General features: G+C 41.9%; 1 protein-coding gene across 14 annotated transcripts in view; it reads left to right on the top strand.

Moving 5' to 3' along the window:
• ELAVL4 (ELAV like RNA binding protein 4) overlaps positions 1 to 16,585 on the top strand; it is a 105,197-nt gene that overhangs the window by 71,297 nt on the left and 17,315 nt on the right. For 11 of the 14 annotated variants that reach the window (XM_033226444.1, XM_033226439.1, XM_033226446.1 and 8 more), the window contains exon 3: positions 6,677 to 6,780. In XM_033226444.1, coding sequence (XP_033082335.1) covers positions 6,677 to 6,780 — 104 coding nt within the window. Of the gene's footprint in view, positions 1 to 6,676; positions 6,781 to 9,151; positions 10,922 to 16,585 lie in introns of those variants that run through there. The other 3 variants (XM_033226449.1, XM_033226448.1, XM_033226450.1) reach the window with 1 other exon arrangement.

Below are 16,585 nucleotides of genomic sequence, written 5' to 3'. Positions count from 1 at the left end.
GAGGGCTTTCCCATCAGAGCTTCCCTTCTCTGTTACCATGAGTTGGGTGTGTAGTATTCCCAGAAACCAAGGCACAGGGAGGTTAATTTAACTTAGCCAGAGTCACACAGCAGTAAATTGAAGAACTGGGATTCAGACCCACGTCTGACCAACTCCAAGTCCCTTTCTTTTCAGTGTTTCTCGTCATACTTTAAACCAATGCTTCTTAATCCTTCATGTGCATTTGACTTACCTGAGGATTTTGTGGAAGTACAGATTTTGATTCAGTAGGTCTGGGATGTGACCTGAAGATCTGCATTTCTCACAAGTCCCTGGGTGATGCCAGTGATGCTGATACAGGAACCACACCTTGAGTAGCAAAGTTTTAAACCATACGTAAGCTGGGCATGGTGGCCTGTAATCCCAACACTTTGAGAGGCCGAGGCAGGAGGAACGCTTGAGCCCAAAAGTTGGAGACCAGGCTGAGCAACACAACAAGACGTGATTTCTTAATAAATAAATAAATTTAGCCAGGTGTGGTGGCATGCGCCTGTAATCTCAGCTACCCTGGATGCTGAGGTGGGAGGATCGCTTGAGCCCAGGAGTTTGAAGCTGCAGCAAGCTGTGATCATGCCACTGTACTCCAGCTTGGGCGAAAGAATGAGACAAAACAAACAAACAAACAAAAAACCCCACATACTTAGTTTGAGGAAATTGTGTGAATGACCAAAAGAAAATAAATCCTCTGACTAGTTGGCTTTAGTAACACTGGGCTTGCAGGAAATAAGCCAAGACTCATTGTAAGCCTCTCAGAGGTGGGATGGGAGGGAACAGTCATAGGTACTCCAGAACCCCAACGGATCCCCAGTCAGTGCGTTAAGAAGGAGAAGAGACCCCCAGTGCAGGTGAATGCATCCCCTTGAGTAACTGCCTGATGCCAGACACTCTGCTGGACACTTACACTCGGGCCAGCCCCTGTGGAGAGAAAGCATGAACTGAGATATCCAACAGACTGGAGTTCATTCAAATCCTAGCCTTGGAGCCTACTTGCTGGTTGACTTTGGACAGATTATTTAACATTTCTCAAGCCTCACTTTCCTTATCTGCACAGTGGGCCCGATGATACCCATTTCACGCAGAATTAAATGAGGTAACATTGATAAGCCAGTTAGCACAGTGCCTGGCACAAAGTAAGCACTGAAAAAATTGTAGCTGCTATTAGTCCCCATGTTAATATAATCTTCACAGTGATCCTTTGATTGTGAGAATTAAGGAATTATCTCTATTTTTCCAGATAAGAGAGCATGCTGATAAAGCTTAAATGACTTAACCAAGGTTATACAGCAAGTAGTTTTGAACCACACACACATTGATACATGCAGTAACAACCATTCATCTGACCCTTTCTTGGGTGTGTTTGGGTAGATTTAAGGCTTCTGAAAGCAGGAACGACCTCTCAGAATGGGCAGTGAAGGAGTCCCAGGATATGGAGTTGGCTGCAATTAACCTAGTATGTGGATTATCGCCACGCAGGTGATCTTGAGGTGACTGGGGATTTTATCATGTGCTTTGAGAACAGGATTTCATCCTGAGCTAGGGGTTCTAACTTCCATAAAAATTCCTTACTCAACTCAGAAGTTTTCAACAGCAGCTACCCATCTGGCTGCCTCCTCAGGGGCTTTACAGATGAGGGGAGTAACTGTTCGGTTTCTGGAGAATGATAGTTTTTAAAGAGCAAAAGAGCAAGGTGTGCAGATTGGCAGTGCAGAAATGCTGAGGTTCTTTCTGGACAGCTTCTCTACTGCAGTCATCAACCATGAGGATGTCAGGATCAGAATAATCCCCAGGACCCTAAAGGCAAGGAAAAAGTACGTCTATCCAGAATGGCTGGGAAAATAAGGGGTTATAACCAGCTATGCTCTCAACACTTTCTAGAGATTCAATATAACAAAAATGCTTAACACAAACTACTGGAGATAATTTACTTTTTCATAGCAGATTCAAAAAGACTCTGATACATTTCAGGTCTCAGAATCATTGTTATTATAATAACATTTTAGTTCAAATGGAGTAACTAGCTGTGGCAGAGAGTATAGGATTTGAAGTCAAATGATCTAGACCAGAAGATCAGCAAAGTACAGCTCATGGGCCACATTGGGCCTACTGCCTGTTTTTCTAGATAAAGTTTTATTGGAACACAGCCACACTCATTTGTTTACATACTGTCTGTGGCTGCTACACAATGGCAGAGTTGTCAGGGACCTTAAGACCTACCAAGCCTAAACTATTTACTGTCTTGCCCTACACATGTTTTCTGACCCCTGATCCAGACTATGATCTAGCTCTGTAATCTTAGGCAAATCACCATTTTCTCTGAGCTTCAATATCCACATCTATAAAATGATGATTATCTCTCACACAGGGTCGTTGGGAGAATCAAATGCATAGAAGGATGGGAAAGCATTTTGTAAACTCAGAATCTCTGTGGAAAGATGGATAAGGGAGATTTTTATTGTTCATCTGATCTGTACCGGAGGAGAACCTACTCAGGACATTTCTTGTTTGTGTTTTGTTTTCCAGTCCCCAGAGTCAGTTTGTTGTTGTGTTCTCTCTTTCTCACAAATGCAAAATTAATTCCCTGGGTACCCACTCTTTTCCCCCTCTTCCCCCAAACTTACCAAACATTCTGGTCATATGCTTTCAGTAGTGGAGGACTAGTACAAATGCATACATCCCTTCTTTCATTTATCAAGCATTTGTTGATTACTTACTATGTGCAAGGATACAAACTTTTATGAGCTAGTTATTATGGGAAGATGTGTTTGATTTCTAAGGGGAAAAGTGAGATATACAAATTATTATAACAGAATAAAGATGTTGCCATGTCATAGTAAGAGGAGACATTGTGTATTTGTGTGTGTGCCTATGTGCCTATGCTTTATAAAAACAGAAATATTGAAGTTCAGATTTAAGAACAGCTTGTTAAAAACAAAAACCTGTTTAATTCAAAACACTCTGAAGTGCTTTAAAGTGTAGCCATTATGTGTAGCAGTTTTCTCTTGGAAAGTACATTCTGAATTATAAGTTTCCATCTCAAACTGCCAAGAATGCATTTCCTGCCCATGCACGATAACTGGGGACCATTCACCCATGCCTGCTGGACAAGATTATTAGGGACTGGTCATAGTAAGGGTTGTAGGTCACCTGGGCACCAAGGGGCCAAATGCTCACTATAGTTTCTAAATTTTCGAGACAGTCTTAATTTCACAATATCTTATTTTTTAATAAAGAGGATTCAATAAACATAACTTTGATGATTTCCTTTTTATTTGTTCACCTTCCATCAAAATAAACTCACAAATTGGGAACAAAAATACAGTTTGTTTTAATTTTCTGTTCTGAAAATACTGTTGCCATCCCTATGTTCTCAAATCTTGCTGCTACTGATAAAGGGAGAAGATGTAGCCATTTGGGGAAAAAAAAAAACAGAATAATAAAAAGATATTATTTCTGGAATGCAGATACGTACTAGCTCTAGGTTCCAGACTGGATCCCTCAGGCCCTCCCAGCATAGCATTTCTCTTGGTCCCCATAGAAAAAGTGTTTCTATTTTTTGTGAATGTGTTTCATCTACTTTTTTCTAGGTGCACTTACATACAGAACTGCAAATCTAAAACCCATCACCAATATACGGCCACCAAAATTAAAACATAAAATTTTTCCTCATTTTTACTCTCCTTTAATACTGAAATAGTTTCTAAAAGAAGTAAATCCTGGGTTTTTATGTTTTCTACTTAGAGATTTAGTCCTCTATAGGGCATGTTAAAAGAGAATGCTTAGATCCATAGAGTATTTTTTATTAGACTTAGTTGGACTCCTATGATGGTGAGAAGCATGTTAGGAAAACCTGTTCATGAACTAGGCTAACCACAGGTAGTTTCATTGTGGTGTCAGACTATCTCATATCTTTCAATTCATAGGCAAGTTTTTCTGCCTCTGTCCTCCTCTTGTTCAATGCAATGTTCTGTTTTAGAGCTTGCAGTTCATTATTTTATATCAAGGAGAATCATCATCTTTTTTTCCTCTTCCTTTCTGAAATGATGTTCATCTGTGTTTTACTTTTATTTTTTCATTTTCCCAAAAGCACCCTCTTTCTTGATGTTAAATGCAGTCTCGCTCTAAAGCTAGAGCAGGTGATAACACAGTTGTGCTAATTGCAGTCAGGAACTAAGGTGATGGTGGATTTGGTACTGATACAAGCAAGTGGCTTGACATGATACATCTTGCTGGGCAGGAGGGCTCCTTTCCCTCATTTGACCTTCAGAATCTTCCTAGGACTTGAATGTGTCTTCCTTCCTCCAGAAGCAAAGGTCTAAAACAAAATAAAATATAGAACGTAAAAATTATGCTCATTATATTTATTTTAGATTTTCATCAACATATGAGTAATTTTAGAAAGATGGATAGTGTGTCAGGAGCATGTACCACTAGTAAGCATGATTCCTCCACATATATTCCATGAGTATAATAAATCAAGTACTACTCCAATGTGAGTTAGGTCTAATATTTCCTGTTAAGTGGTAAGTTTTGTTTATATTTTTCGTAGCTTATTTTAATTTTACACAAATTAAATTGGGCTGGATAGATAGACCATCTGACCAATTTCCTAGAACTTATACATAAGGTTTATATTGACATAATTGTTTTAAAAGTACGCTTTAAAAGCAGCTCAACTTGGTGAATGACTGTTTTTAAAAAGTGATTATAAGAATACTTTAGTACAGCAATTTTAAAGCTTCTCATATGTGCAAGGTAAATATGACTGAGAAATTTGCATGATGAAAATGTATTTAATTAGGTGAATTATTTAGCTGGGTTTGATGAGATGGAGACAAATTTCGGATAAATGATCTTTTTAAACCAATGAAATTGGTCTCTGTATTTTTGTATTTACAAAATGAAATTTCTTGGAACATATGGCAGGATCTTGTAATTCACCTCACCCTGCCCCCTCCACACACACACACACCACTCACACACCATAGTTACACAGTGAGATGGAAAGAGAAGTGTCCCAGCAGCTGGAGTGCACCCAGCATTCTCTCCTTCCTCTTCAGTTACTAATCCTGGCTGGTGAAGGGCATGTCTGGTAAAGTTTGCCCCTGTCTTTCTTCTTCTCACCCTGTTCTTCCAAAACAAAGGAATATCCTAATGGAAGGTGTTGTCATTTTGGGTTTTCCATTTGGGGTCAAATGCCATTGAGCTTTCTTGTGATTCTCTTTGCTCCATCCTATAACAAAGTCGCCCATTTTCTCATCCAGAACCCAACTTGTTTTCCCAGGTTTCCTCCTACAACCAACACAAACACAGACATTTACCAGCAAAACAGAAGCTGTTGGAAAGACTTTTTGGCCGCTGAAATGGGCTCCTGTCACCAGGACATGGCAGGCTTTTGCTGTATTATCTCCCAGCCCTGGCCCCAGTACTCCAAAGAGAGCTTTATGTAATCAGTCTTTGCTGACATGTGATGTCCTGTCATTTTCCTCCCCTTCGGCTCTGCTGCTGCCCACAAATCAATAACATTGCCTGGGAAGTTCAAGCTGGTTTTGCAGCCACCTCAAGCTCTGTGTTTCTTAAAGGGTATGTCAGAAAATGTAAAGTTTCCTAATGATATTTCTGGCTGATGACACATGGCAGAGCTGATGGACTATTTATAATCAGTGGCACGATTGCAAGCACATTATTTTTATTTCACTTGGGGGGAGCCCTGTCACTTGCTACCACTCTTTGCAGACAAGTTGATGCCATCTTCACCTAAAGTAGCTAAATCCTCTTTTCAGAGTGTATTTGCACTCTTAGCTTTGTGTTAGGAGCTCCCCAGCTCTTTTCAGTAGAAACCCCCTCTCCCTTTTCTTTATTGTTCTTTGGCTCAGGGGATGATGAGGGTAAAGAACGATTTGTAGCAACTGCTTTAAATTCCAGCCATGCCTGCGTCCTTCACTATACACGTCTCCAGTCTTTGCTACTCAAATCTTGCTATATCCCTCTGAGTGTGGGTGTGGCTGGCATGACCGAGGCAATAGACACAGCTACTGTGTCCAGCACTTGCCTCAATTTTACAGGCCTGAGCAGAGCATAGCTGTCTTTTGTTGAGCACCTACTCCAATCTAGGTAATGTACTTGGTAGGCATTTTGTACATAATCTCTCACTCTCTCAAACCTACCTAAGGTAAGTGCTGTTATCTCCAGAACAGAGATTGGAGGTGGGAGGGGGAGAGAGATTAAATGACTTCCTTACAAAGTTGCACAGCTGTTAGGGAAAGCTCTAAGACTCCACTTTCTCTTCTGACAAACCACACCTGTTTTCTTCCCTCTACCATGTCCTGCCTCTTCCTGATTATGTGGACAGTTGTGTATCTCTTGTGTGGCTGTGCAGGGGCACTTACCCAGTTTTAGCTTGCACAGCTCCTAAAGTTTAATAGCCAGCAAGAGTAAGAGTTGGAGGAATTAGAAACCTCTCAATCTGGGGGTAAACCCTGGTGTAAGAGGAACTGTATTCCAAAGGAGAGTTTTGACTCACTGCAGTGGGAAGTGTTGCCTCTATAAAGATACTGAGCATGCTCTCTCTCTCTCTCTCTCTCTCTCCTTCTCTCTGTCTCTCTCTCCCTTTCTCTCTCTCTTTTTAATATTTCCACAGGACAGAGTTTAGGGTATGGATTTGTTAACTATATTGATCCAAAGGATGCAGAGAAAGCCATCAACACTTTAAATGGACTCAGACTCCAGACCAAAACCATAAAGGTAAGAGGTGATGTGCCGGCTCCTGATTCAGGAGGCACTGGTTAAATTTCATTCTGTTGGTCTGATAAATCCAGGCTATGTGGGGGCTGGAAGCAGTGTTCTTGATTTATTCAAAGAACATTTACCATCCACTATACTAAATGGGAGACACAGAGTGTTACAGAAGAGTGAGGTGAGGGTTGAGTAGAGGGAAGGGACCACAAGCTGTGAGACCTCCAATTAAGAGGGCAGATGGGATATTTGGGATTCAAGACCCCACAAAGAGGGCCTGTGAGCCAAAGTCTGCAAAGATGGCCAGAGCTGAGCCAAGGGAAAAGGCTGAGGCAAGGAACCTGTTCCAGGCAGAGGAAACAGCGCATTCAAAGCTGTGAAAATGTAAGACGTTGTGAGCAGGGACAGCATATAAATAGTGTGGCCTAAGTTTGGATGGGAAGGTGAAAAGATGAGGATGGGGGGTGGCAGGGCCAAGTCAGGAAGCTTTGTGTGCCAGGATGCAGCTTGGCTTTACCAAAGGGTGGCTAGGACCCTCCTAATCGAGACTCGAAAAGGGAGCATCAGTTATAAATAAACACACCAGTGTAATAGAGAGGGATGGGTACTATAATAAAATCAATGAGAACATAGTATGGGAATGACAGAAAAAGTAACATTTCAGCAATCCGAAAATAATTAGATGGGTAGATAATATCTCAGGAAGGGTTGTTTTAAGTCAAAAAAGAAAAACGGTAACCCAGAGCCTGCTCCTCCAGAAGGAGGTGTAAGTTTCTGTCGCTGGATAGTCATACTCTCAGTTCAGACTTCACTTGTGGGATCCTTCAGGAGGTAGTGCTGTTTGCCTTGGGGATTCCCTTGGGCAGCCAGTGGTGGTCTAGTGGATGGAGCCTGCCTCCTCTTCGGCCTTCCTTTCCTTTCTTCCCCCACCTCCAGGCAGCGTCCTGCTTAGGGGCAGCTGCCAGCCAATTAATGAGTCCCCATCTTTCATAGCCTATTAAACTGCAGGGAAGTGTCTCCTGGGCGCTCTTATCCTCACGACAGCAGGTCTGACGCAAAGTAGGACAAAAGAGAAACCTCTCCCAGAATGGAAATCTATAGATGGCACCAGCTCTCAGCATCTGAAAACACAAAACCAGAACTTTTTAGTCCAACAAAGCTACTTTTCCAACATCGAGCCTGATAGAGGAGACTACTGGTATAAGATAATCTTAGCTGGAAGGTAATCAAAACAAAAACAAAGCAAAACCTTTCTCTTTTTAGAATATGTGATTATCTTTCTTTCTTTTTTTAGCAGCTTTACTTTTGCAATTGAGTTTAGCTTATTTCTAAAGATGATTGCTTTCCCTGATCTCATACAGCCTGGTACACAAAGATCCCAAAATGGACCTGATTCAGGCTGCCTCAGTCTAGGCTTAGAATCATTTCCTATGAGTTCTCTAATGAGGAAATAACAAAGAGTTGTTTAATTATGGGGTAGTCCTCTGAGAGGCAGGAGGATTAATTTCTTTCAAAGTAAAAACATACCTATTTTCATGCTTTAAGTAAAGACCGGATGCTCATGTCACCTGACTCTTTGATGAGGCCACACTAGACTGAGAGCTGTATTTGTAGGTTTGATTGATTTTCTGTGCTATCCAGTTCAGCATTAGAATGTCAGACATTTACTCTTCCCTTGACAGATACTCTAACCTTGAACTGAAAAAGGTACATTTCTTTACAGTTTTCTTGAAACCCCAACTCTTCTCCAGGGGCTTAGGATCAAATAATCAACCTTCCATTTTGCTTTTTTTTTTTTTTTTAAGTATTCCACAAGGCCATTATGGTTTCCCCAAAGACTGAGGAGACCTGGCTTTTCTGGTCTCAGATATACCCCCTAGCCCATCATGCCATCAGATGCTTTATCTAAGTGGATCTTAGAGACAAGGAACATTGATTATTTTCTTTCTGTAAAGAGTGAGTCTGCCTCCTTCTGTTATCTATATTCCTTTCCCCACCCCCTCACCCACCCTGTGCTCAACCTGCATCAAAACGCTGCCAATACATTTGCACCCAGCGGTAATGTGGGCTTCTGAGGCACTGTAGGACTCAAAATGCATGATGCCACGGCTGAATCAATAATTTCCATTCTCCACTACGAATGAAAATTTAATGTGCAAACCTGGGGATTTCAGCCCTTTCATTAAAGCAGTTTATTTGCTGTACTAAAAATTAAGTTTGAGTGATAGGTTCCTTTATTAACTTTTCTTCCATTTTCTAAAGGGACACAATGTTTAAGATAAAAATCATATTAAAGGGAAGAAAAAGCAACCCCCTTTTGTGTGCTGTTTAATAGTCTCATCATTTATTAATTTTTTAAAATTGCTCTTTTGTCTTTCAGGGCACTGTTTACTTCTGCTTCTGTTTGCTTTGATAAGTGACATGAGATTTATCTCTTTACTCTGACTTGCATAAGGAGTAGTTAACTTGCCTGTCTGGAAAAAAAAAAACAAGTATCTTGTTTGGAAGTGTACATTACAGAGATCTCAGGACCATCTAGTACATGTTTGTGAACTTTGGTCGAATTTCTCCCTGCTTTTCAAATTTCTGGAGTGCAAAACACTCTACTTTAAATGTAATGCACAAAATAGGTTCAGGCAAATCAATAGTTAATTCCAAAGCTGTGAAGGTTAATGATTAACAGGTGGATTCAGGGAAGGTTCTGGAAAGCGCTAAGGGAGTGGTGGAGACTGTAGTGAGCAGTAAAGAGGACAGCTATTCTGCTGCTGCTGCTAACTGTTTAAACCCAGATTGTTGCCAGATCTACCGGTTATTCAATACACATGAAAATCTAGATTTTTTTTCATGCCAATCTCCCAATTTTTAAAAGCTAGAAAATAACTCAAAGAATTTTAAGAGTTATGTAGGTGGGCCAAACAGAACTTAATAGTTGACCTTTTGACAGGCAGTTTGCAAACCACCCCCCAACCCACCCCCACCAAAAGAAAACAAAAATGAACTCAAATTTAAATATGAAAACATTGTTTGGCCAATTGGTAGTGAATGGCTCATTACAAGTCCACTACAGGCTGAGCATCCCAAATCAGAAAATCTGAAACCCAAAATGCTCCAGAATTTGAAACTTTTTGAGCACCTACGTGACACTCAAAGGAAATGCTCATTGGTGCATTTCAGATTTCAAGTTTTTGGATCAAGGATGTTGAATCAGTGTAATGCAAATATTCCAAAATCTAAAATCTGTGGTCCCATTTCTGATAAGGGATACTCAACCTGTACTAGGAGGTACCCAAAAATGATGGTTCCCAGTCAACAAATATCCATTTCCCTTTTATTAGGGGCAGTGTTAACGTGACTGTGTGTGAATACTGACAGCATTTAGAGAGCAATGTAGACCTCTGTCCTCCAGGAGCATGCAATCTAGGCATCAGCACAGCACCAAAGCAGAGAAAGAGCATGATGTGTAATTAAGCTCCCAGTGCATAGTGTGGATGGTGACTCCAGGGGAATTGTTCTTTGGGTTATAACTTCTTTAGTGGGAGAAAGTTCCCACCACACATCTTGGAGATCAGGCTCAGAGAAGTGAAGTGACTTGTCCAAAGCCATACAACAGGCCAGCAGTGGAGTTCAAGTTAGCTTCAAAATGGCGTCTGAAGGATTCTTTCAGAAGAGGAGCTGCTTAATGTGTTAGCATGAGCTTGAAATAACAATAGTAAAGATTAATAGTAATGCTAACTTATAATGAGTATTCACTCTGTATCCAATACTATTATAACCCTTTTACATGCTTGATATCATTTCATCTCTGAAATATCCCTGGAGCTAGGTGCTTTATACACATCAACTCTAATTCTTAAAATAGTCCTGTCAGGAGGTACTATTATTACCTCCTTTATACAGGTGAGGAAACTGAGGCCCAAGGAGATTTAGAGACATACCCAGGATCACACAATTGACAAGCAAGACTTGGAGTAAGAAAAAATGTTTTAAAAATAACTCTCTGGCAGTAGGTCGTAAGTGTTAGAATGTCACACTGCCTGCTTGCTCAGCAACACGTGCATTCTTGTGGGATGTGTGGGTGTGTATTTGGCTCTGTGCACACATGGGTTATACTCTCTGGCATGGGAAGGAGAATAAAAAGCAAACAAATGAATTGTGTGTCTCCTCCAGGTTCTTTAGTAAACAGACATGGCTCAGGGCTTCTGCCATCAACCTAGGGACAGACCTGACATCATTTCTTCTTGAGTCCCTGCCTTCCAGGCTCTGTGCTAGGTCCTCGGATTTGGGTGAGCCAGAAATGGCAGTGCCCTAGAGATTCTTCCATCCATGTGTGCCAGAGAGCTATGGAGTATGGACCATGGGCTTACATTCACTAGCCTTCCAGAGCAGCCTGGAACCCCACTTGGGAAATTGGGTCATTGTTTAGTGTTTCAACCCTGAGCCCAGTGGAGATGACTTGCCTCATTTAGGGGTTTGGGATGCCATTTGTTTAGCTTTGTTTTTGGTGCGTGCGTGTGTGTGTGTGTGTGTGTGTTTTAGACAGAGTTTCGCTCTTGTTGCACTCCCAGGATGGAGTGCAGTGGTGCGATCTCGGCTCACCACAACCTCTGCCTCCCGGGTTCCAGCAATTCTCCTGCCTCAGCCTCCCGAGTAGCTGGGATTACAGGCATGCAGTACCACGCCCGGCTAATTTTGTATTTTTAGTAGAGACAGGTTTTCTCCATGTTGGTCAGGCTGGTCGTGAAGTCCCGACCTCAGGTGATCTGCCCGCCTTGGCCTCCCAAAGTGCTGGGATTACAGGCATGAGCCACTGTGCCCGACTGGCTTTGTTTTTTAAAGTTATCTCCAATAGGGATCATTTTAGACACTGGAAATGGCTGTGGATTCTGAAAAATTATTCCTGGTACTCCTTGACCCCACACCTGATGCCTGTCCCAGGCCTGACCTTCTCTTGGGCTCCAAAAGAACAGCTTCTGAATTTACATTGTAATTTTATACTTTTGCTAAGAACCGCTTCCGTGAAGCTGCATTTGGTCCAGCTCTGTCACATTCATTAGGAACAAAGAAAATGAGTACCTTCAAAAGAGAAATATGTTTACCAAAGTTTTGAATTGATGTTCAAGTTACATTGAGAACTTTCAGTAAAAAGTGATCCAAAATGGAATGTGAGGGTTTGGTATCACATCCCCTAAACCTTTCGGAGTGTTGGGACACCTGTTTGGGTTTTGACCTAAATATGAGTAGGATTAGACAAGTGTTCGCTGCTGGCTCTGCCTCCAGAAGCTCCTGCCTCATGGGGGACACAGACATGCAAATGACCAACTCTAAAGCATTGGGACCGGGCAGTCATGGCGCTGCAGAGGTTTCTATTTGATATTGAGGTTGGAGAGATAGGGAGCTGTGCAAGGTTTGAGTGAGCGAAAGATCTGATCAAAGTAAAGTTCCAAGAAAGTTCATCTATCAATGATGCGCCACATAGAATGTTTGGCAGATGAACCCAGAGCTTGGTAGGTTTTCATCAGCCTTAGACATTGGTTTCCACCAGCTCTATTAGGAGCCTTAATTCACTCATTTTTAAAGCAAAACATGCTTCTTTGTAAATAATTTGGTATTTACAGAATAATATCATGAAGGCAATATCAGCCATTCCTAAGCCAACAGTGTTAACATTTTTATATATTTCCATCCTTTTTTTTTTTTTTTAATTGAGATAGGGTTTCGCTCGGGAATGCAGTGGTGCAATTCCAGCTCACCATAACCTCCACCTCCTGGGTTCAAGCAATTCTTGTGCTTCAGCCTCCCGAGTAGCTGGGATTACAGGCACCTGCCACCAAGCCCTGCTAATTTTGTATTGTTAGTAGAGATAGGGTTTCAGCTTGTTGGCCAGGCTGGTCTCAAACTCCTAACCTCAAGTGATCCGCCCACCTTGGCCTCCCAAAGTGCTGAGATTACAGGTGTGAGCCACTGCGCCCAGCCGATTTCCATCCTTTTTTTATTGTATTATATGTGCACAAATGACTTAGTGACTTACCTTTTTCTAATAATTACATTAAGCTGTTACCCAAATGATTAAAATATGACTTTAAATAAAATATTTCCAGAGGACAGGTATTATGAATAATTGCAGGACTGGATCTGGGATGAAGGGGCAAAAGAGCTGCTCCTGCCACTCTGAGCAAATATATGAGAGTTAGCACTTAGGCAGGCAGCGGGTGAGAGAATAAGAAAGACACTTAGCCATGAGGCAGCGGCCCAGTTCTGGAGGCAGCAGGCGTAGAGAAGGGGAAGGTGTGTGAGGGAAAGCTTTTCAGAAGGCAACACCTTCCTTCTCTGGGAAGGAGAGCGCGCTCCTTCATTTCCGCCTCTTCCTGTTGTGGTGCTGCTTAACCACTTCTCCATTTTCACTTTATTCTTCTAATACCACTAATGGTGCCTCTAGGGGTCTTTCCACACTTGAGCTTTACAGGTGCCAGTTTGCCCCTCCCACTTCTTTCTCTTGCCAGGGGTCGTGGGGGAGCTGCGCCTCCCGCTCTCCTCCCTGCATCCACCTGCCTTGCTAAGGGCCTCCATTCCGCTGAGGCATCTTTTCTTTGCACTCAGCGTAAGCAATTATTTCTCCTATCACTGCTCTTAATGCTTTCCGGAGAGTTAGCAGATCATTTTTTGCTGACGGATATCACCCCACCCAGAAATGATGGACTGCCTCCCTCAGTCTTGTTAATAATAAAAAGGCATTTTCTCTCCTCCTCCATTATCGCTAGAGTCACAGCCTGGGCGAGAATGGTTCTCTGCCAAGGTCAGCAGGGGTGGCTGGATCACTGAATCCCCAGGGAGCCAAGAGAGAGCATGTGGCAATGCCAGCGGAAACCAGAGACACGTTTACCCCAGTTGTACTAGCAAACCTCTCTTTCTTGTGGGAGATTTTATTTGGCTGCTCAGCTTCCTAATGCCCTGTTTACTTCCTTTGAGTGAATAATTTCAAATACAAGGATAGGAGTTGGAGAGATGGAAATACAGTTCCCCTCTTCTCTCTGCTCAGTGAAGGTGATATAATCCCAGTATCTTGAAGGTCATTCATAGTGTCCTGTGTCTACATCTAAAAAGGAAATTAGACCGGTATGGGTTGAGAAAACACAGGTTTTCAGAAGTACATGGAATGGGGTCTGGGGGCTTTAGCTGTCTACAAGTGTAAAAGAAGCCAACAGTGTGATGTGAGCTGCTTCAAAAAAAAAAAAAATTCAGCACAACTTTGGCTGTGTTGGGAGAATTATGGACTCCATATCACAGAAAGTAGTGGTCCTTTCTTGTCCACTCTGGTCAACCCATCCTAGTGTCTTATGTCCCATTCTCAGCTTCACATTTTTAAAAGATTGTCTAAAGGTGAATGACAAAGATGGGAAAGAAGTCTCTGCACCCACAAATTCACCTCACAATAGTCGCTTTTCTGTTCTCTAGGAAAGAAAATTCTGCAGTGATCCTGAGGCGTTAGTTTGATCCTGTATTTCAAGAATCTGGGAAGATAACCTGTGTAGATATCAGAGTAGAATGTTTGCCTTGGGTGGTGGTGAGGCTCCGATCATCAGAAGCATTCCGATGAACTCATAAGGGATGCTGCAGAAGGGATTTCAGCCCCACAATGGAGTCTGACTAAATGATCCTAAAGGTCCCTTCTAGCTCTGAGATGCTATAATTTTGTGTTATTTCTGGTCATAGAACTGCTCTGTCCAGCATAGCAGCCACTAGCAATATATAGCTATTTATATTTGAATTTAAATTAATTAAAAATAAAATTCAAAGTTCAGTTTCTTAGTCATACTAGGCATGTTTGAAGTGCTCAGTAGCCGCTTGTAGCTAATGGCTACCTATATTAGACGGCACAGATAAAGAACATTTTCCTGATCCCGAAAATTCTGTGGGACAGCGCGGGCCTAAAACATCAGTGGCCCTGAGGATTAAAGACTCACTTCTTCATGGTGCTCATGCAGCCTCTGGTCAGGATGGCTGATCTGTCAATGATCAAAGAGCACCACACTCCTCTTCCTTCTCCCCTTTCGTCCATTCAAAAGAGCTCTGAGTTCAGATGGAAAATCAAGTTCCAGCTCTGTCAAAAACTGGTAAGGATGACCTTGGGCAACTTACTTTACTCTCTGAACTGGTTTCCTCATCTGCAAAATGATTTCTTCCAGTTCCAACAGTATAACTATTGTGTGATCTTTCTGGCTTGGTAGAAAGCTGCATGATTCTTTCTGGCTTCTTCATCATGTTTGAGTCAGCTCTTAGAAAATAAGCTAAAATCCATAGCATAAAGTATATGATACATTTCATTTCACTTGAGAGAGCATTTTTTTTGAGCTCCTGCCCTGATAAAGCTTTGAGACTAGATGCCGCAGGGGTCTATGGAGATCACCAGAATGCACAGACTCATAGGGCAGGTAAGGTGTTATCACAGATGCCTGCAATGGGAGGTAGGGTAAGTGTAACTATTGCCATTGAAATATACTGCCTTGTATCTTCTGTGGAGTCAAAGGAGAGGAGAGTCAGGGAAAGTAACAGTTTGTGCCAAGCACACGGCTTTTATTTCACTGTCTGGGTTAGTGTGGCATAGTGGAAACATCCCAGAACATGGAATTATATCCCAGTTTGTCTCTTAGTTCAGCTGTGTGTCCTTGAATAAGTACTTATCTCACTGAGCCAGAGTTTGTCATCTGGAAAATGGAACTAATGATATCTTGTAGGGAATCGTAGCTTACAGTGGATGCTCAAGAAATGCTCCCCAGAATGAAGATGATGGTGAATGGTGCTATCCCTAAGGTGAAGAACATTACATGAGGAGAGGGGAGGACTTTTTTCCATCTACATGTTTCAGAGATGAGTAAGGCAGTAAAGAATGAGTCTGAATTTTACTAAGACTTGGGCAACATATGTAAAAAGCTTTGTATAGGGGAAAGTATTATGAAACTTCCAGGTGGCCACAGTAATCGTGTCAGTCTTTTAAAAAGCAGGAGCCAGGAGTTGCAGTCTAGTGAAGAGACTGAATCTGGGGTCCTGAGCCCAAAACCAGATATTCCACTAACCAGGCCATGAGACCTTTAGCAGAGCTCTCCCTTCTGGAGGCCACTAGATAGACAGAGAGAACTTAGTACATACTAAGTATGCCTCTTTGATAATTTGATAGATATTTTAAAAGAAGTTGCAAGACACATGAATCTATCGTCATAGCTTTTCTGTTCTTTAAAAGAAATACTTATCTGGCCTACTGGGTGCTAGACACCCTTATGATATCCGTAGATGCTCTTTAACTGCATGATTCTTTCTGGCTTCTTCATCATGTTTGAGTCAGCTCTTAGAAAATAAGCTAAAATCCATAGCATAAAGTATATGAAACATTTCATTTCACTTGAGAGAGCATTTTTTTTTGAGCTCCTGCTCTGATAAAGCTTTGAGACTAGATGCCACAGGGGTCTATGGAGATCACCAGAATGCACAGACTCATAGGGCAGGTAAGGTGTTATCACAGATGCCTGCAATGGGAGGTAGGGTAAGTGTAACTATTGCCATTGAAATATACTGCCTTGTATCTTCTGTGGAGTCAAAGGAGAGGAGAGTCATTTGTGCCTGGGCCTCATGGAGGAGGTGGCATTCAGTATGGGCCTAGAAAGATGGGCAGGAGTTTATTTTGACATGATGAGGAACAAACAGCAAAACAAAGACATGGGAGTAGAAATTTTCTGGACATATTCAGAAAACTGTGACCATGTTTTTGTTTGAACTGGAGCATAGGGTGCATGAAGGGGTTGGCAGGAGATGAGAGGTTAGG

Source organism: Trachypithecus francoisi, unplaced genomic scaffold, assembly GCF_009764315.1.
Source record: "Trachypithecus francoisi isolate TF-2019V2 unplaced genomic scaffold, Tfra_2.0 Lachesis_group12, whole genome shotgun sequence".
In the NCBI taxonomy this organism is placed as follows: domain Eukaryota; kingdom Metazoa; phylum Chordata; class Mammalia; order Primates; family Cercopithecidae; genus Trachypithecus; species Trachypithecus francoisi.
The sequence above is the reverse complement of the archived record's forward strand: the minus strand, read 5'-3'. Positions and strand labels throughout refer to the sequence as shown.